Below are 20913 nucleotides of genomic sequence, written 5' to 3'. Positions count from 1 at the left end.
GCCTCAAACGTCAAGTCCGCCTTTGAAATCCCAGTGTTGTAACCACAGGCAGACTAACTTGTGAGTAAGCACCACTGAACTCAATAGGCCTTGCTTCTGAGTAGGATCAGGCTGTAAAAGTGGTAACAGCATGGGGGCTGGGCTTCAACCCTTTGGCTTTTCCATAGGTTATTGGACATTTTGGAATTGGGCTGCTGTTCAAATTAACAGAGAACCAAAGGTGTAACAGTGCATATATGATGGAAATAGCATATCCTGTTTCCTTTTTTAGTGAGACTCCTTGATATTGAACTTGCATTGATATTGATATTGCATCTGTATATCCGGTACATATACAGAGCTGCCAACCAATCACAGAATTTTAAGCTGATAAATCATCTTCCTTGAAACAGATTAAATCAACCGATTTCATTTAAAATAAAATCTGCAGATTTCAGAACTCAAAAACATAGACAAATTTTTACAGGAATTGCTGTAAAATTGCTGCCTTTGATCAACATGACAACCTAAACCACAGGACTCATCAGGGTTTGGCTCCAGTCAAAGCTGGACTATCTGTTGTCTAACCCAAGAACCATCAATTAATTCATTTACTTTAAATATTTATACCTGCCTTTCGACCAAATAATCTCTAAGCGGCTTAAACAATGCCAAAACTCCTCTGTGGAATGGACTCTTTTTCTTTTATATCACCCCTATATCATCACTATAGCTGTTGCTCTCTCCAGTCACAACGGTTGGAAACAAGACCTTCAGTCTCAGTACTATAGCAGAATTGTCATGAATTGTGGGTAAAAGAACCCTTGGTGTAAATTCAGACAAATTTCCCTTTCTCCAATGGACACAGACTATTTATATTGTCCAGACAACCTGTGTTCCACTAGAATCATTCAGCTTGGTGATTGCAACCTGTGCTCCACTGTGGGCAAAATGTTTGTTTTGAGAATGCCCTAAGGAAAGCAGGTGGGTGCTTCTGTCGCAAGCACAAACTGAAATTCAGCACACCCTCCATTCAAGCTTCTTTGCAGAGCAAGTTTATATTGTCAACTGTTTCACAGATGAGAAAGTAGGTAGAATGGAGACAGCAACATTCCCAAATAACTCTGACCCAAGAAAATGCTTAAAAGGGAATTTGAAGCCTTTGATTTCTAGGTCCAAGTCCATCACTTGGTCCGATGAATACACTTTAGCACTTAGCCAGCAGTTTACTTTCCATTAATTTATTACCTAAAAGTTAGCCTTTAAAAGAAAGCAGCAACTTCACTAACTGAACTTGTTACTCACTGAACTTTATGCATGTTACTATTTGCGTGGTTCTTTTCAATTTGTTACCAACATCTCCCTTCTCCACTGGACACCCATAAGCAGTGGGAAGTTTCAGGAGATATAGGAGGGAGCTGAGAGAGATCTATCGCCAAGCAGGTTTGGCAAAAGCCAAATGCCAGATAAGATTTAAAGTTTTAAATCAGTCGTTTCCGAACATAAGGCTCCCACTGCAACAATAAATCACTTGCAACTGTTTATTATTATCTGACTGGTATTTAATAAAGTCTCATTTTCCCATTGTGCGGGGACTTGGTGGGATTCAGAACAGATTGAAATACCCTTGAATATCCTAGTTGCGCTAATCTAATCAAACATAAATCTAATACTCTTAATTTACATTTTAAACATGAAAAATAATGAATCTCTTACTACAATATATGCATGTTCTGCTATCTTACAAAGAAACTAGGTTAATACGTCACGGCAATTTAATTACAGGAAGGTTATTCTTAATGCTCTGGAAAACTCATTGCTCCTCCCTCCTTTTCACTCGCTTCCCTCTAGTTTGTGGCAACAATAGGCGAGAAGAGGGAGCCATAATTTTATTTTTGTTGCTTCTCTTTACTGCTCAGTTATAAGCACCATTGTCCAATGTATTTCCCTAGTGTTGTTTGAGTTGTTGTTGTTGTTACATTTATATCCTAGCTTTTCTCCAAAGAGCTCAAGGTGGCAAATACACAATTCTCCCCGCTTCCATTTTTCGCCTCACAACTCTGAGGTAGGTTAGGCCGAGAGAGAGAGAGAGAGAGAGAGTGACTGAGCTTAATGGCTGAGTGGGGATTTGAACCCTGGTCTCCCAGGTCCAAGTCCAGCACTCTAACCACTACACCACACTGGTGAGTAGAGGGAGGTCAGTAACAGATACAGGAAATCTGCACCCTTTAACAGACCTTACATGCTCCAGAGAACTATATCCAAACTTATGGTGGAATCCAGTGCTTCCTGAAAATTCTCAGATCTGAGGAAAACTTTCTGACCTGTTATTGGATGCAGATTCTTTACCCTTACACCTAAAAATGTTTACATTTAGTATTTTGATGAGTGAACATAAGTAAAGGTAAAGGGACCCCTGACCATTAGGTCCAGTCGTGACCGACTCTGGGGTTGCGGTGCTCATCTCGCTTTATTGGCCAAGGGAGCCGGCGTACAGCTTCCGGGTCATGTGGCTAGCATGACTAAGCCGCTTCTGGCGAACCAGAGCAGTGCACGGAAACAGTGCTGTTGTTGTTGTGGTGGTGTATTTTGGGTTCAGAGGAGCATTTAATTATATAATTAATGTATTTCTCACTGCAACTACTTCATTTTATTTATTTATTCCAAGCAGTCTCCTGAAACATATTGCTATGCACCAGGACACAATTTGGAAATTACTGATATAACCACATCCTACTAAAATCACAGATACATTCCTGCAAATATTTGCTGAAGATTTCCATAGTACCTAAGTGCATTTAACTTCATACATGCAATACATTTATTTCCCAATATACAGTAATCAGTACTCCGTGGTAGATTTTTGTTGTATTTAGCAGCTTGGTTTCCCCCCCCCCCCCTTAGCGGCTAATCCATTTCAGCCATTTCCCAAATCAGACTCTGCTGACTGCTTTTATTTCATTTTCTGGCTCACTGATCTTATCCCTGCCTGTCTGAATGGATTGCAGAGGTGGTTCTTGACATGACTGTCTTCCGTCCTGGAAACCAATTATAACTCATGGGCTATATGAGAAAATTTAACAGGGCAGAATATAATGTACTTGGACTTCATGTTTCATTGCTGAAAACAAAAGCAAACCTTAGGTCACGTATTATCATAATCATTTAAAACTTAGAACTCAGGTTCTGCCCAAACTGTCTACTCCACTGGGTCTAAAAATCATACATCTCCACAAGATTATGGAGGAAGAAATGGAAAGATGTATTTGTATATACAAACAAATCAACAAAGCTTATATAGAGGGGAGCGCAGTTTGTAAATATATATATCTCAATAGTTTGAGCATTCTTTCTATATAAAGTGCAAATATACATTTGAAAATTACACATTGGAAGAACACTGACTTTTTATTTGTTTGTGCTAAGGTAGAGGAAAGAGACTGGGAGAGAGAAAATATTGCCAGCCCCCACACTTGGGCTCCCAATAGTCTCTCATCTGTCTGCAAAGTTCTACAGCTGCAGCAGAACCAGCTGGAAGCGTGGTGGTGGCTGAGAGGGCTCTGGGCAGCCATCTGCCCATAGATCTAAAAAAGCAAGATTGCTGCAGTGCAGTGAACGACACCACAGGAAGACACCAAAGTGGTCAGTCCCTTTTGGGTTTCCACTTCAGAGTCCTCACACCTGCTTATTGATTCAGTGTTCCTGAGGCATTGTTAAAAGAGATTTGTCTTTGTTTTTGTCTGGCTGATAGGGATGATCCCTGCGAAGTGGTGAGCATCAAGAGTGTTGGCGGCTGCATCTGGGTGAGCAATCTGCCTGTGGGGAAGGGACTGGGCTCTCTAGGTTAAGAAGGTGGCAAAGAGTGTTTGTATTGCTCCAGGTGAGAGATAGGGTTGAAATGCATTAGTTATTAGTTTGCTTTTTTTCTGCTGTTATTGAGCTGTTCTTATTGAGTGGACCTAATTCTTTGCACAGGACTCTTGGTGAGTTGAAGGTTGGGAGGGTTTTTTAATTTATTGAAGTGTGAATTGAATGGATAGAATGATGCTGGGGTTGTTACATGGTTGATGAGTGATTGGACATGTGGAGGTTGTATGGTTAGATTAGCGTTGTGTAATTACTGTGCAGGTGAATAATTTTGGAGACTGTGGGATGGATTCAACTAACCCGGTACACTAGTGGATGTCAGTTGCAAGGTCTTCTTCGATGACAATGGGGCTTTCCTCCCCACTCCCACTCTGGAGGGTCCCCAGAAGAGTATGCAGGAAGGAGAGGAAGGATCATTCTAACAGCAGCAGAAATGCCAAAACAACGAGAAGTGTGTGCTGCTGAAATTCTTCCAGTATAGTGGTACCTCAGGTTACAAACGCTTCAGGTTACAGACTCTGCTAACCCGGAAGTAGTACCTCGGGTTAAGAACTTTACTTCAGGATGAGAACAGAAATCGCATGCCGGTGGCGCGGCAGCAGTGGGAGGCCCCATTAGCTAAAGCGGTACCTCAGGTTAAGAACAGTTTCAGGTTAAGAATGGACCTCCAGAACGAATTAAGTTCTTAACCAGAGGTACCACTGTATTATTTTGTATTACCATTCAAATTTTCTAGACAATATATACTGCAATTAAGTTTCATAAATAATTTACTTTTGTGATTATTTATTCATGCATATAGTTTTATTTGTTGTTGCTTAATTATGTTATTTAAAATGTGGGATTAATTATTATTATTAGTGGTAGCTGCAGGATGCTTTAGATTTGAATGTGGACTATATCCCGGGGCATTTTACACCAATACTTTTTTGTTGGGATATGTTGAAATAGCAAACTGTATGTAAAGTAGAGAGCAACTGAAACTATTGCTGAGCTGGTAGAGAGAAGGTTGGATTAGATGGAGATATACCCTTGCTCAGCTTTTCTTAATGAACTGGCCTTCTGCCAGGTAACTGACTGTGCAGGTGAGTGGAAGAGTTGTCAGTGGGCAAAAGACCCCAAAACGGGACATTTCAAAGGTGGGGAGAGATGGGACTGAGCTGGCCCAGGATCCACTGGATTCCCAAGCCAGTCTCACCACCATTGGGCAATGCCATCCGGTCCACATCAGGCTTGGTCATCTTGCCCCTGACCTTCCGCTGCTGGTTGTGTGAGCTGTAGAGCTGCAGATGCAGCAATAGGTCTGCCGCTTTGCAAAGCCCTGGCAGAACGATGTGCATGTGCGAGTTTGGATTGTGCCCTAAATAAAAACGGATGGAACTTATGCATGGAATGTTGAATGTTTACACGTGGAATTCACCACTTTGTCCAGGATAAATTCAATTTCTATCAGAGTCTTTTCACAACAGAAAGAAATGTCCGAGAGCTTGTGGTCTCTCACCTGAAAGAGAACAGAGCATGACAGCCCTGCACTCACCTGAGAGCAAGACCCACTGAACACAATGGGACTCTCTCCAAAGTAATCATGCCCTGACTTGTGGTGTAAGATGCCATTTAAATTACCAGTGGCGTGAAACCTGTTGGGGAAACAGCACCAAGCTACAGATTTTTAGGAAGAAACACCAAAAGGAAATATATACTGGTGTGGAAGGCTAAGTACGGTAACTGTTCACCTAGTAAAGTGAATGGGGATACTTCCCTCCCCACAAAGATACCTATACATCAATGTGAAAGATGTCGTCTACGTTCTGCTGTTCTTCCAAAGGCACATGCACCTGTGCTTTAAATAACCTACTCGGAATACAAAGATATCTCTTCCAAGCAATATTCATGGCCAACTTTTCCCCAGTGCATGGAAGTGTACCTTTTATTCCTTGCACCTGTGAAGTTTCCTGTGGTTGTTGTTTCTAATCATTCCTGGCAAACGTGATGAGCATCACTCTTGATCTGGCTTCATTAAAAAGAAACCTGCTGTGGTTTCATTTGGAGCCATTACTACTTCCGAAAAGAACCTGCCCGTTTATAATAAATAAAAAGCCGTCCCTTCTAAAATTGCGGGCAGGGTAGAAGATGCAAAGAAAGGAACCAGATTATCTTTTCAGTCCAGCCAATTATTTCTAAAGCAAGCACCCTGCCAGAAGGCATCCACAATTGAAAACTGAATCATGTTCCCCAAAGCTCATTCCCCCAAAGCTCATTCAGATCTACTTTTTCTCCCAATCTGCAATATTGCGCTGGCTTGGGGAAAGACGGGCGAGGATGGGAAGGCTTCAGAGTTCACGAGGAACGAGAGAGGAGGCTGCCTTGGTGCTGAGCATCTTCTTCCTCCAGCATCTCTCCCTCCTCCCAGCACAGCCGGCCACGCCTTACAGTACCGCACTCCCCACACCCAGCGCGCGCGGAGGGGGCGGCGGCGGCAGCAGCCTGCTGCGCCCGGGAGCCCCTCGCTCCTCGCAGGGCGCGCTTCCCACCCCGTTCAGCTCCGGCTGAGAGGAAAGCGCAGCTCTGCCGGCCCATCCCAAGATGCTGCCGCCCCCACCAAGGCGCTTCTTCTCCCACCCAACCCGCTTTCCCGCTCCTTTGGCCACGGTGGGAAGTTGCAGCGGCCCCCGCCCTGGAGGTGTTGGTTGGGGGGGGGGGAGTCACCCTCACACAGACACGGAGAGAGAGAGAGAGAGAGAGAGAGAGAGAGAGAGAGGCGCGCCCCCTCCCTCCTCGGTCGCCCCCTCACAGCGCGCCCCGCCCCGCCCCGGTACCTCTTTCCTCCTGCTGGGCGCGCCCGGGCGCGTGAGGAGAGCCGTCTCCTCGCACACGACGGCCACGTCCTCGACGAAGACGCAGTCGGGCAGGCTCTCGTCGGCGGGCAGCTCGAGCACCTGCAGCCCCAGCTTGCTCTTCAGCACCCCGACGTAGAGCTGGTGCTCGCGCTCGGCGCGCGCCAAGTCCACCTCCTTGCCCTTCTCGCGCCTCAGCGCCTGCTGGCACAGGGACTCGGGCAGAGCCCGCACCAAGGCGTGCGTGCAGCGCCCGAAGGCGGAGGCGCCGGCGCCGCTGCCCAGCCCTGCCATGTTGGGGAGAGCGAGAGAGAGGAAGAAGAAGAGGGCAGCCGCGGCAAGAGCAGGAGGCACCACCACAGCCCACCTTCTCGTCTGGCTCCGGCGCTGCCAAGCTTCCCCCACCTCTCCTCCGCTTTCCCTCCCACCACCAGCTGAAGCGCCCTCCCCACCGCCTCAGAACAGGAGGAGGTGGGCTAGCGCGAGGAGCCGAACCCGCTTCGGATTGGCCGCGCTCGCCTCATCGCAGTCCTGCATCCCGGGCACCGTCCATTGGCTGGGCGCTTTGGTCGGGGCATCCGATTGGCTCGAGGCGGCAGAAATTACCTGTGCGCTGATTTACAACCTTGGGGAAACCTTGGCGTTGGACATGCCCGCCAACCGCCTCTGTCCAAGGGATCGGTTCTTAACACCACCAGCAGCAATAAGAGAGTGTGAGCGCGGAATAAGCTTCTACCTGATAACCGGGTACAGAATGCAGAAAATGTTAGGTATGTTTTCCCCACCAAGTTTTCACATAGGTTCTCCAGCAGAAGACAGCTTAGGCTGGAACCAGACTTAGTAGCGTTTCTGCTTCTTCTCTCGGAGGGCTGCAGGTGAGTTGAGAAGAAGGCAGTTTCTTGTGATGCCTGCACACGCCTCACTTTCCCTCTAGTAAGGAGAGTCTGGTGATTAGGTTGAGCTAAAATAAATTTTCTCTGCAAAGTGGGATGAAGTAACTTTCAAGATTTTCTAGGTGATCTTTCCTCTTTATAAAATTCTATGGCAGTGGATGTCAGCTAACAGATACCCCATAATTCTAGCATCTGGCTCTCTAGTCCCTCAGTGTAAGAGAACTTTTCTTTCACATAATGCAAAACAAAATACACCTATTTTCAACTGAGGGATGGTGAAAAATATATGTCCTACAGTATGGTTGGCTACAAGTTATGCATAACTGGACTTGTGACTGATGAGTCTCCTAGCTCATAAAGGTGTTTCAGTGTATGCTTTTTTTAAGGGATGTTGGTAGTGGTATTGCCTAGCTAGAAAAGAGGAGGAAGAAAGCTGATAAGTGTGTTTCAATATATAAAATATTGCAGAAGAAGAGACCTTTTGCACTGTGACTAGAAGAAAATGATTTCAGTTGTGGGGGACAATTGGATCTCACAACTTCCTTGCACATTGACCTCAACAATCTGCAGTATCGCCTCCTGGATAAAGTGTTAGGCTTTGTTATGTTAGCCACAATCCATATGTATCCTGCAGCTGTCTGATATACTTTCCCTGAAACCAGTTTCCATCCAATTAGAAAATGGAAGCCCCAATTAAGCTGAGGTGTGTACAGTTCAGTCAGGCGTTGCACATGTGCAGGAGAGTCAGGTAAGGGACATGAGTACAGCAATGTAAGAATGCAACTTGAAACACAGCGGGAGGTCAAGGGGTGGGATGAGCTCATCTCATTTCAAGCTGCTAATGTGCACATAGTCTTAAATACAGGCTGGAGAGACGTGGATTGACCATTACCTAAAGCCATGGACTCTGGACTCAGAGGATGGGTTTGACAAAGTCTGAACTTCATGTCCCCATGTGTAAACACATAATCATTATTTTGTTCCAAAGTGCCTGCATTAATTAGACACCGTAATAAGGAGTGACCTAATTCAGAGAGTTAGTGAGAGTAAGAACTGCAAGCGCTCTGCACAGCAAATAAGTTAAAACAAAGTGCATATTGTGACTTCCATTGGCTGTGAACAAGTAGATTTCATTCATTAATTCAACCATTCATTCATTAAGCAATCTATGAAATCTCTCCCTCACTGCAGATTTAAATTTGAAAACAAATGTTTAGAATTTTGTCAAAGAGCTGCCTGGGTACAAGAGTTTAAAGCTTGGATATGAGATTTCAAGTTATACTTTACAGGCTACTTTCTAACTTTGGATATCTAAGGAGATATCATGCCATGCTATCTGTGTAGCAGACGAACAGTCGGACTTAAAAGCAAAGGTGAGGAGCACCAATTCTTATATCAAAAGGCTAAACAAGACATGATGGAAACATGCATTTTCCAGTCCTATGATTCCTTCATAACCATATTGTGGGGACTGAGGGGGGCACTTGCAGAGATGAACCAGTAGGTGAGAGGAGGTGCTCAACCCTCCCCCACTCTCTCAAATGCCCTTTCAGTATTCAGTTATTTTCCCCAAACTGAGCTTTTCAGAAATGGAAGTGGGGGGCGGATTGCTTGAAAGGGTAACTTGGCAGGTGAGTTTTCCATTCCAAGTGACCCCAAAGATAATGAAGAGTTTCCTTTGGGCTGCAAAGGCAGCCTTGTTACTTAGAATCCCAGTTATGGTTTAAATATATGTGAGATCCATGACGAAGATTTCCCAAGTTTCTTTCAAAACATTGGTATCAGGAAAGAAGACCCCCCCAAACTAAAATCAGAACTAGGTAGAGGGATAGTTTAACTCTTTCCCCTGTATAATTTTCATGCTTGAAAACCACACACCCACAGCACTGGTAACCTGCTGTTTGCCCTACATGAACTTTGCATGAATTATGGTGCAACCTCAATCACTCACTTATTTCTCCCAAAATTAGTGGTACAAGATATTCCCACCACCATTTAATCGCTGATAGGCAGCATAGATGAAATAATATTTGCCTATGTGAGCAGTCTTAAATATCCCCACATTTATGCTCATGAGGGCAGACAGAATGTGAGGACCAAGTAATCCTGGACAATCACAACAGAAGCTGGAAGAAACACAAGCACAACCATGGGCATGGCCATTATCTACAAACAAATGTGGACAGTTAACATTGCTGTCTGAACCAGCTCACAGATATTACAGATTGAAGCTGGAAGATCCTTCAGGAAGAACTGAAACTATCCACCGCAACTAGAAACTGTCATTCTGTGCCACAGCCATTTCTAGGCGCACTTCCAGGCAGAGATAATTTGCAAGTGTCACATTACAGAATCAGCTTTACTATCACCTTCAAATGATGTAGTGGATGTGCATCCCAATTGTTTCCAGTTCAAATGAACTTGCAGGATCAAAGCTACCACTCTAGCACCAGCCTTCCTCTGAGGCGCACCCTGCTCACCTTCCTGTTCTAACAATTCAGGTGATAAAAAGTTGTCACATGAAAAGATCCTAAGATGCATGGGATATGTCTGTGTCACCCAATGCGGTTAAATTAACCTGGCATTTTGTCTGCCGCTGTTTTCTACATTCAGATGAATAGCAGTGTCAGCAAAACTGACAGCTAGGCAGAGAAGAAGGGGAGGGGGGGGGATCGGCTGCCAATGGTGATTGTTTAGAAACCAGTTTTGACAGCAAATCCTGTGTATCCTATGTAACTAGAGAGAACAGGCAATGTTAGGAGGCACTGGGAATGCACAGAGTCTAGCACGATAAGATATACTTATATTCCAAATGTGGCTTGGCGTGGTGTTGTCATCTAGGGCTTTGTATGTATTTCCACAAATCTCTTCAAAGGCGCAATAACTCTTGGAAGTTTTGTTTTCAGTCCCTTTTCTAAATATTCCCAAGGCTGAATTCGACATTTTTACCGCAACAGGAAACTGACTTGACACTGTCAATAAGCTTTCTGCTATGACTGACTCTTTTTAAACAGACCTCACCTGACACATGAGGGGAAAGTAATATTTATTCCTCTTGAACGGTCCACCTTGGAAAATGTTGATTTATTTCCTGAAAATTGCTAATGACTAAATCCCAACTAAACGTGTTGCACAGCGAATCCCAGCAAAACGTGTTGCACAGCGAAGAGTCAACCTTTTCTGCAGGCGAAGTAGAAAGGAAAAATCTAGTGGACGGCAAGATGTCAGCCAACTCTGAAACACTGCTTTGTTTGTGCTTGCTTGCCATGGCAAATATGGATTTCTAATGGTTAGTATGAGCCTGTTCTGGTCACTAGGTAAGACATGGAGTCAGAACCAAGTTACTCTTTATTTACTTAAAAATATGTATATCCTATAGCAGCACAAGGTGGCTTACAACCGCAGTTAAAATCATAGCAACCATCAGTAATAAAAACAAATTTTCAAACAAGAAAAAAGTCCAAACGGCTGACAAATTCAGCTCACAAATTCATTTATCAGGGATGCACTTTAATAAGCATCCAAGAAGTCATTCCATAGCCCCATTGCCATCACCAAAAACCCTTGCTCCTTGTCAAGGTCAGCTTACCTTAAACAAGGGTGTAAATAATTTCCCCCCAAATTTGTAACCACCCTTTACCCTTGATTCATCCCCAGCCTTCGTAAGCTTTTAAAATGGGACTGATAAGGAATGAACACCTTCTGTGCCACCGGATTTTGGTGGAAGAAAAAGAAGAGGAGTTTGGATTTGATATCCCGCTTTATCACTACTACCCGAAGGAGTCTCAAAGCGGCTAACATTCTCCTTTCTCTTCCTCCCCCACAACAAACACTCTGTGAAGTGAGTGGGGCTGAGACTTCAGAGAAGTGTGACTAGCCCAAGGTCACCCAGCAGCTGCATGTGGAGGAGCGGAGACGCGAACCCGGTTCACCAGATTATGAGTCTACCGCTCTTAACCACTACACCACACTGGAAGCAGACACCAGACCTGGAGTGAGAAATGGGCTTGACCTTACTATTGGGACTGTGACAATGAATACAATAGTACCTCTGGTTGCTAACGGGATCCGTTCCAGAGCGCCCTTCGCAACCTGAAAGGAACGCAACTCGTGTTTGCGCACACGCGGGTCACAATTCGCTGCTTCTGCACATGTGTGTGACGTCATTTTGTGCATCTGCGCATGTGCGAGTGGCGAAACCTGGAAGTAACCCTTTCCAGTATTTTTGGGTCGCTGCAGGACACAACCTGAAAAAACGTACAGTGGTACCTCAGGTTACATATGCTTCAGGTTACATACGCTTTGGGTTACAGACTCCGCTAACCCAGAAATAGTGCTTCAGGTTAAGAGCTTTGCTTCAGGATGAGAACAGAAATCGTGCTCTAGCGGCAGCAGGAGGCCCCATTAGCTAAAGTGGTGCTTCAGGTTAAGAACATTTTCAGGTTAAGAACGGACCTCCGGAACAAATTAAGTACTTAACCCGAGGTACCACTGTATCATGAAGCAAACGTAACAAGAGGTATGACTGTACTAAACCTAGACTGAGCTCTTAGCAGATGTGTTTTCTGCGAGAGAGTTATGAGTTCTTGAGAAGCCATTACATTTTGAAACAAATTTGAAATAAATAAAATGTTACTTGAAAAATGTAAACCATCCCAGTATATCCTCAACTTATGCTTGCTGTTTTCACAGGCAAGTGTGTGGGTGAGCAAGGGAAAGGATCATTGGACAAATCAGTCAATTCATAACTAAGCTGATAAAAAACCCAAACTACCTCCCTTCAGTAATACACAACTTTTTGATTACATTTCGTTTCAGTGGGCCAATTTGAGAGAATTTTGAGTGAAAATAGTTTGTTTAACTGATGATTTCTCAGATAACTAGAATGAATAACAGTATGGTTTTTATTCTCCCAAATATTTGGTGTTCTTCAGCAGGGCCGGCAATACCATTCGGCAGAGTGAGATAACTGCCTCAGGTGGCTCTTCCTCTTGAACTCTCAGCCATTCCCCTTGGGCCACATGGTTTCTCCTGGGCCCCCTAATCTGGCCCTCTTCCTCAGGTACAGTGGTGTGGGGATTACTGGGTTGCCTTTTTAATTTTATTATTATGTATTTAGTGTTTTTCATATTGTGATTTTATGTTGTGAACCCCTTGAGATCTATGCGTATAGGGTGGTATACAATTTTAATAAAGAATAATAAAAAATAAATATCCCATCACAAGTATTACAGTAAGATTCAGCTGCCAGTCCAGTCAGCTTCTGTATATAGCATGGGGAGGGAGCACCATTTTGTCTTTCACCTCAAGCAGCAAAAGCCCTATACACTTCAGCTGTGATATGAAATATATCACATATTAATATGTTAATGCTGCTGCTGAAACCTTTTTCCAGATCACTGTTACAGTACCGTGGTACCTTTGGTTAAGAACTTAATTCGTTCTGAAGGTCTGTTCTTAACTTGAAACTGTTCTTAACCTAAAGCACCACTTTAGCTAATGGGACCTCCCGCTGCCGACGCACCGCCGGAGCACAATTTCTGTTCTTATCCTGAAGCAAAGTTCTTAACCCAAGGTACTATTTCTGGGTTAGCGGAGTCTGTAACCTGAAGAGTCTGTAACCTGAAGTGTATGTAACCCGAGGTATCACTGTATAATTAGGAAACACAGTGGTTATTTTCTGTTTTGGCTCCATATTCCTTCGCTCAATTTGCAGCAACCTTCTAAAGCACAAAAGGGTAATTATTCTTTTCCTGATTAACTAGAATTAAGCTTAGTTTCTAATAATTGGACTGATTAAGCTGCTAAAGACTGCATCGCTATTTCAGTGAAATTAATAGTACTTATTTCACTGTTAATATGTTTTGGACGGTGGCTGTTGGTTAAGTTAAATGAAAGTCAATTCTAAACGTTTTTATGAGTAATGCAATTATTTTCCCAGGATAAAGTCCCCACCCCACCCCAGTTAGTTACTTCCTACAAGATTTTCCTACTAGGCTGCTTTACTCAAGACCTGTACTATATTTCAGTACCTGCCCCTGATAAATCCTTACACTGGATCTCTTCACACAAACAAATCAAATAATGAAGGTAGGGCGTTGTGTGTTTTTGAGCCAGTTTCAAACCAAAAGGTGAGATGAGAAGAGGCAAGTGGATAGCAATGCAGGAAGAATTTGCATGGGGGGGGGGGGGACCTGCAGGAAACTTTACTGTGCAAGAAGCTCTACTGGAATCCTTCTTTCCTCTGATCTCTGCCTGAAATCTCACTTGCAGCAGAAAAAGGGAGTTAGATTTGTGTGGGCTGTACCACACATTTTTGAATGTTCCCTGCCAAACGACAACAAACAAACCAAAAACCTAGCCTATCCAGGTGCACAGCTTTCAGCTCAGCCAACTGTTCGTTGTGCTGCTTTTCTGTTTTTCAGGTTTTAACGTTTGAGGAGAGATTTCAAAAATAGAACAACCCAATTTCTGAAGTCTGAAGCAGGACATCACATACCTCGGGGCCCTGATACCTCGGTTTCCATTCCATTCTGCTCCAGGGCAAACTAGTACTGCTTTTGCGATGTTAAGCTGGCACCATGCACACTCCTCCTCCACTCCTTCCACGGCCTATAAAAGCCTTTGGGGAATGCATGTGCTGCACAAGGGCTTCCCCCCAGAGCTTGTACATAATTACCCATGGCTCCTGCTGCTACCCTGGTGCAAGGGGAGAGAGATCAGCTCTCAGCGCTAAAGCATGTGGATGAGGTTTTTTCCTCTGTGCCACTGCTGGGAGCGCAGCATCAAAGCAAAAACAAAGAACCGAAACACTCAAGCAAATAAACAGAAGGCTCATCTGCCCCAGCTTACTGTTGCATGACAGGACAATTAATTCAGCTGTACGAGTGAACACATTTTCAGTTTTGTACAATGTGCAGTTTTACGCAGGAGAGACAATCAGCCATACTCAGTGGACTCTAGGTGTCTTCGTTGCCTTTAAAATTGTATCTAGTACAGTCTGTTTAACCACAGGCTTAAATGTTAAGGATCTACAGAACTTCTGTTTCCCCTCTTCATCTGACTTTAATCCAGGTAAGATTGTAATTATTTATAATTCCTGCAGCACTCCGGGCACTCAGATTGTTATAGAAACAAGAACATTCCTAATCACAACTGTATTAAGCAAGGTAAGATTCAGTAAAGTCAACGGGACTTTGTTTTGTGCATGAGACTTCTCTAGAACAAATAGGGATGTCCTATTCATCAATAATCATAATGTTACCATTTATACCCCACCCATCTGACTGGGTTGCCTCGGTCGCTCTGGGTTGCTTCCAGCATGTATAAAAACATAACAAAACATTAAACATTAAAAAAGCTTGCCTATTCAGGGCTGCCTTCAGATGGTTCAGGGGTCAGATAACGCCATACCCTCCATTTCTCAGATGAAAACAGGGACGTCCTAAGGGAAAGTGGGGTATTCCAGGATAGAATCAGAAACTGGGATGGCTTCTGTAAATCTGGACTTCCCCTGGAAAATAGGGACACTTGGAGGGTCTGTAGTACAATACCAGTGCAGGGGGCAGGCCTGGTTCACAGGACCTGAGCAAGAAAACATTGCTTTGCTCCCTTTGCTCTATTGGAACCCTTGGCGCCAGATCTTGTGTCCCACAGACAGTGCAGAGCAGAAGACAGAAAGGTTCTGACCAACCCCCTGACCAATGCTATGCTACAAACCAGATTCTATCAAGCATGGCTTGATGGAAGACCAACAAGAGCACTGGATTTCCTGACTGAATTATTCAAACGATCCCTCTAGATTAGAAGCTGAAAGTCAAAACTGGCAGCAGCACCAAAAACTGATAGGTTTGGCAGAAATGTGCAAGATTATCTGTATTATTTTCTGCGAAGCAAACACCACTCTCTGTGGAGGCAGAAGCAAAAAATAAATTATGGTCTCTGTCAGCTGGTGTTAATGGCTTCCAGTAACACTACCACAGTGACTTTGGCCAAGGTGACGCCATTCTGAATAAGCCTAGAATCCATTGTGAATTAGTTAATTTGTCTAAAGCTCTCTGGAGACGAAAGCCACTAAAAGCGAGGAATTACTTAAATGTCATGGAGATTAAAGTAATGTGAGAAAGTAAATTTGCACATTCATTTTTTTATTTTTTAAAGCCTATCCAAATTTCAGGGAATCAGTCTTATGTTTTTACCAGTAACGTTTTCCAGAGCCATGTTCGTCTGGTGCAACAAAACGGGAGACTTGTGGCACCTTAAAGACTAACCAATTTATTGTGGCGTAAGAAGGGCTGGATTAACCATTAAACAAAATGAGCATGTGCTTAGGGTGTCAAGGGAAGGGGGACACCACAGAAATTTTCCATTGCCAGATTTTTAACATTAATGGTCACAAATTGCTCAGCTGAGCATGCATTTTCTCAGCTGAAGTATATTTAAAATCCGAACAGGAGAACTATGCAACAAGGCACCACAGAGCAGCAGTGCCGGCAGCAAGAGGTATGGTAGGTAGCAGAGGCAGGGCAAGGTGGCCCTTCCCATTGCACCTCAAGCAGTGAAACAGGACACACCACCCCTGAATTATGGATATGAATAGTTGAAAGTGAATTTTGTATGAGGGAGAGTGCTAAGGATGTGTTTGGGGGGGTGTTACTGAGTGGTGGGGTTAGTGGGGGGTGCACCTTCTACCTTAATTATTTTGTTTAACCACTAACGATGTGGGTTTTTTTATTGCATTTCTAAGTTTGAGTCTTATTCACATTTTTTAAAAATATACAGAATATGTTAGTTTTCTTGTTAATAATGCTGCTTTAAATGTGGGTCTTTGCTGTATTTTGTACTCTAGCTTCATTTGTAATGTTTCACATTGATATATTTTAATGTTTCATTTCATGTTTAAATTTATGTTGTAAACCACTTGGAGATATAGGTAGGTAGGTAGGTAGGTAGGTGTGTGTGTGTGTGTGTATGAGAGAGAGAGAGAGAGAGAGAGAGAGAGAGAAATGTTCCGTATTTTTCCATGTATAAGACTGGTTTTTTCCTAAAAAATAATGTCCAAAATTTGGGGGCATCTTAAATATGGGGGCCATCTCTCCCCATTTTCTTAAATTGGAGTCCCCAAAAATATGGGGCGTCTTATACATTGGGGGGGGCGTCTTATAGATGGAAAAATACGGTAAGTTGCTACTGAAATGGTCTAGATCAGGGTTTCCCAAACTTGGGTCTCCAGCTGCTTTTGGACTACAATTCCCATCATCCTGACCACTGGTCCTGTTAACTAGGGATGATGGGAGTTGTAGTCCAAAAACAGCTAAAGACCCACGTTTGGGAAACCCTGGTCTAAATAAATTGTCACAATTAAAGAAATCAACCACCCCTGACTACTGGCCATGCCGGCTGGGGCTGATGGGAGTTAAGAGTCCAACAATAATTGCAGGGCCTCAGATTCCCCATCCTTCCCCTTCATCTTTGTATACCAAACACTTTGAATCGCTCTTCATGTAAATGAGACCAGACTCACGGCTGACAAGAAGAAAGGCTCGTCAGGGAGAAACTGTCTGGTATACTTACAAAATGTTACTAATTGCAACAAAAATAAGTAAGCGGGGGAGGGGGGAATCACACGCTAAGAGTTATTCAAAGGAAACATGTGGGCATTCACATCCAGAGAGAACGGCGCCATCTGTTCGACACCACCATCATTTTTTTTAATGTTCTGTCTTAATAACACCTCTCAAAATAGGTATAGAAGATTACCTTTCACAATGTGCAGTATGTCTTCATCTATGTTGGTGAAGCACTGCAGATTTCAATGTACGATGTTCTATAAAAGTTCCACAGTCATTTCCAAGAGCGGGTTTCGGGCGGTTAATTCTGGCATTTGCAAGCAAATAGAAGCTTCGGGGTAGGGTGCGATGCAAATCCTATTTGGCGTTCCATGACCTAAAACTTAAAGGAAAAGTGGAGGGAACTCAATTGTTTAGGCATTTCAATTAAAACAAACAATGGCATTAGTTATTTTTCGGCTCTCTTGGCAAGGAGCTACATGTGTTGTTTTATTTTTGCCCGATTTAATGTTTTAGTCACAGTAAGTACTATTACTGGCATTTTGCGCTGCTTAAAATATCTCAGCAATGTTTATCTGAGGATGGGCTGTTGCTAAGTACACAATCCTATCTCCTGGCTAGCAGCAGAGGGCATTTGCAGAGGGGTGGAGCCACCACTTGCACCCCCAACCCCTCTGATTCCACTGTCCAGGATGGAAGGTGAGAAGGCGTGAGAGGTCTGCAAGTTTGCTGCGAAAGTTCCAGGCTGATACAGGAAACAAGCCTGAATTGGGCCCCTTGTCACAGCTTGCAGGTACCTGGACTGGCTTAGGATCCAGCAGACCGTTGGCTAGCTCAACTGCACCCACTCCCCACTCTGAAATCAGATAATAGAACCTTGACTCCTTCTGTTCTCTTTGAATGCATGAATACTTGGGACATCAGAATTTGATACACCAGTCTTCCTCCTCTGCATTCACCAGGAAATTCTAAGCAATAGAGTCCAGGATTAAGGCAATCAGGATGGGGCTGTGCAAACAGGAGCTATGCAGAGCTCACTAAGATGGCGGGCAAGAGCTGAATAGGACTGCAGAAAGCAAGCAGCGGATGCAGGTGAATCAGGCAATGAGTAGAAGCAGCAGTCATAGAATTACAGAACTGTAGAGTTGTAAGGGATGAGGGTCATCTGGTCCAAACACGGGTGGTGCTGTGGGTTAAACCACAGACCCTAGGGCTTGCTTATCAGAAGGTCAGCGGTTCGAATCCCCACGACGGGGTGAGCTCCCGTTGCTCGGTCCCTGCTCCTGCCCACCTAGCAGTTCAAAAGCATGTCAAAGTGCAAGTAGATAAATAGGCAGGAAGGTAAACAGTGTAGAGTTCCGTGCGCTGCTCTGGTTCGCCAGAAGTGGCTTAGTCATGCTGGCCACATGACCTGGAAGCTGTACGCTGGCTCCCTTGGCCAGTAAAGCGATACGAGCACCACAACCCCAGAGTCGTCCACGACTGGACCTAATGGTCAGGGGTCCCTTTACCTTTAGCTAAGGGTCATCTGGTCCAAACTTTTGCCCAACGTGGGTCTCAAACCCACAACCCTGAGATTAAGAGTCTCATGCTCTACCAACAGAGCTATTCCAGCTAATTTTCCAAAGTGATTTTAACCTGGTACCATGAAGGGGCAAGAGATCTGGGGCCAGTGCAGCTGGAAAAGGAAGTAGATGTCATTACCCAAAAACCCACTCAGTCACTGTGCAGCCTTATGGCTATGCTTCCATGCACATTCCCACCATTTGCTGGGCATCTTGCTTTCTCAGAAACTTAGCCGGGCTGTTCTCAGCACAAAGCACTTCCTGAATTGCTATGCATGTCCAGGCTTCCGCTAGGAAATCTTTTCACATCTAGAATGCCTCATTTTGGGCTTGCATATGAAGCCCACACTGCTAAAGAGAAAGACAAAAGAGGGGGGAAAGAGTGCAGCATTTTCTGCTCCCCTTCTTTCCACCAAACAAGTTTGTTTTGGTTATACATACGCAAGGGCAAAAGGTACAAAAAGTCATAAAAGGAGCGAATAATTTGTATCTCATTTAAGGGACTGTTCTTTCGTCAGTTGGAACACTTTAGTAAGTTTCAGAGCCTTGCATAAATTCTGTCACAAAGGTTTACTTAAGAGCCAAACTCATTTGCTTTAGCCGCAACGCACAACGGATTTTCTCCAGAACAGCCTAATTAAAGCACTTGGGCCTGATCCAAAGTCAATGGGCTGCAATTCTATTGCAGCCTTTTCACCTGCACAGACACTGTATTTATGTGGTACTTACTCCATTGTAAATTCGGTAATTGCCATCTGTCCCCAGTGACATTTTAGGCAAGCTGCAGTCAAACTCTGGCTAATCCTCTCTCACTTGTAGCAAATCCCCTTCCACTTTTGGCACGACACTCAAGAGAGTGTACCTAATGAGTGTGATCCAAAGCTGTGCATGTGAGCAGGACTCGCACCGTCGATTCTGGAATGTGCAGCTGGAGAAGGAAGTAGATAGCATAGCTGGCCATAAATGAGCATAGAGAAAGCTGTCACTCCCGGCTGCCTTCCTCTTTGTTAGATCATCATGGCAATGTTTGGAACTAGCTCAAGTGATGTAACTAAGACAGTTATGCCAAGTCAGACCATTGGTCCATCCAGGTCATGAACTGACAGTGGGTCTCCAGGGTCTCAAGCAGGATCCTATCTCAGGTGTCAGATGTCAGAAACCGAACATGGAATCTTGCTCTTCCACTGAATGACCCCAAATCTTAGTATTATGAGAAAGGAAGTGCAAGGGATGCTTCTCTCCACATTCTCCATGCCATGCACAATTCGACAAACACCTCTTGCATCTCCCACTTTCTTCTTCTTCTTCTTCTTCTTCTTCTTCTTCTTCTTCTTCTTCTTCTTCTTCCTAAAGAGCCCCAAATGCTTTATCCCTTCCTTGCAGGGAAGTTGCTCCTGGGTCTCTTGTCCTGCAACTTTTCCAACTCTACAATGCTGACACTTGAACTTTGGGCTAAAAAAAGTGACACTGAGAATCTTCCACTTTTATTAATTAAGCTTTTTAACAACAACAACAACAAACAACAACAACTTGACCAAATATTTGGGAAATATCTGTGCACTCACAGAATATTCAGGGCATGTATGTTTACCACAAAATTTGCATGGTAGAACTGTAAGCACGAACATGTTACTAGACTTCACAACAAGCTTTGTTCGAATCAGGAACCAAGGTGATCTCTCTCTCTCTCTCTCTCTCTCTCACACACACACACACACACAGAGAGAGAGAGAGAGAGAGAGAGAGAGAGATTAGATCTCTAAATACCTTGCAAGGTCATTTAACAAAAAACTGACGCAGCGCAATCTGAGAAAAACAGAGGGAAACGTCTGAAACAGAAGCTCAGCTAGGAAGGGAGAGTAGGAATTATCCACTGCCCAAACTAATGGGAGAGAATCAGCTGGCAGATGAGACATCGGCATGATACGGACAAGGACCAATTGGCAAAGTTCCTAAGAAAAGGTTGCTTCCTACACACAGGAAAGTGAAATATAATTTGGCAAAGATTTATGAAAATTTTGATTTTGAAGGGGGCTCACTTCAACAGTTCCAAAGCAAATGAATATCGTCCAAAGCAATTTTTCTTTTGTTTTTAAACTAGCTCAGGGTACATAAGGGTAAAAAAAGGTAAAGGACCCCTGGATGGTTAAGTCCAGTCAAATTCGACTATGGGGTGCTATTGGAAATGCTGTTGGTTTTGCCATCA

The 20913-nt window shown here is 44.0% G+C and overlaps 1 protein-coding gene across 5 annotated transcripts in view; it reads right to left on the bottom strand.

The window, feature by feature from the left end:
* The window catches only part of DDAH1 (dimethylarginine dimethylaminohydrolase 1), a 128564-nt gene that overhangs the window by 53183 nt on the left and 54468 nt on the right, over positions 1-20913 (bottom strand). For 2 of the 5 annotated variants that reach the window (XM_082225368.1, XM_082225367.1), the window contains exon 3: positions 17333-17524. The exons of 1 other annotated variant lie outside the window; for it this stretch is intronic. Coding sequence is in view for 1 of the 4 variants with exons in the window: in XM_082225366.1 (XP_082081492.1) it covers positions 6663-6974 (312 nt within the window). In the remaining 3 variants the exon portion in view is untranslated. Of the gene's footprint in view, positions 1-6662; positions 7119-17332; positions 17525-20913 lie in introns of those variants that run through there. 2 more of the 5 variants (XM_082225369.1, XM_082225366.1) reach the window with 2 other exon arrangements.

The sequence above is a fragment of the Podarcis vaucheri genome (assembly GCF_965113315.1).
Source record: "Podarcis vaucheri genome assembly, chromosome: 6".
Taxonomy (NCBI): domain Eukaryota; kingdom Metazoa; phylum Chordata; class Lepidosauria; order Squamata; family Lacertidae; genus Podarcis; species Podarcis vaucheri.
Note: the sequence above shows the minus strand (reverse complement) of the source record. Positions and strands in the feature narration are given on the sequence as shown.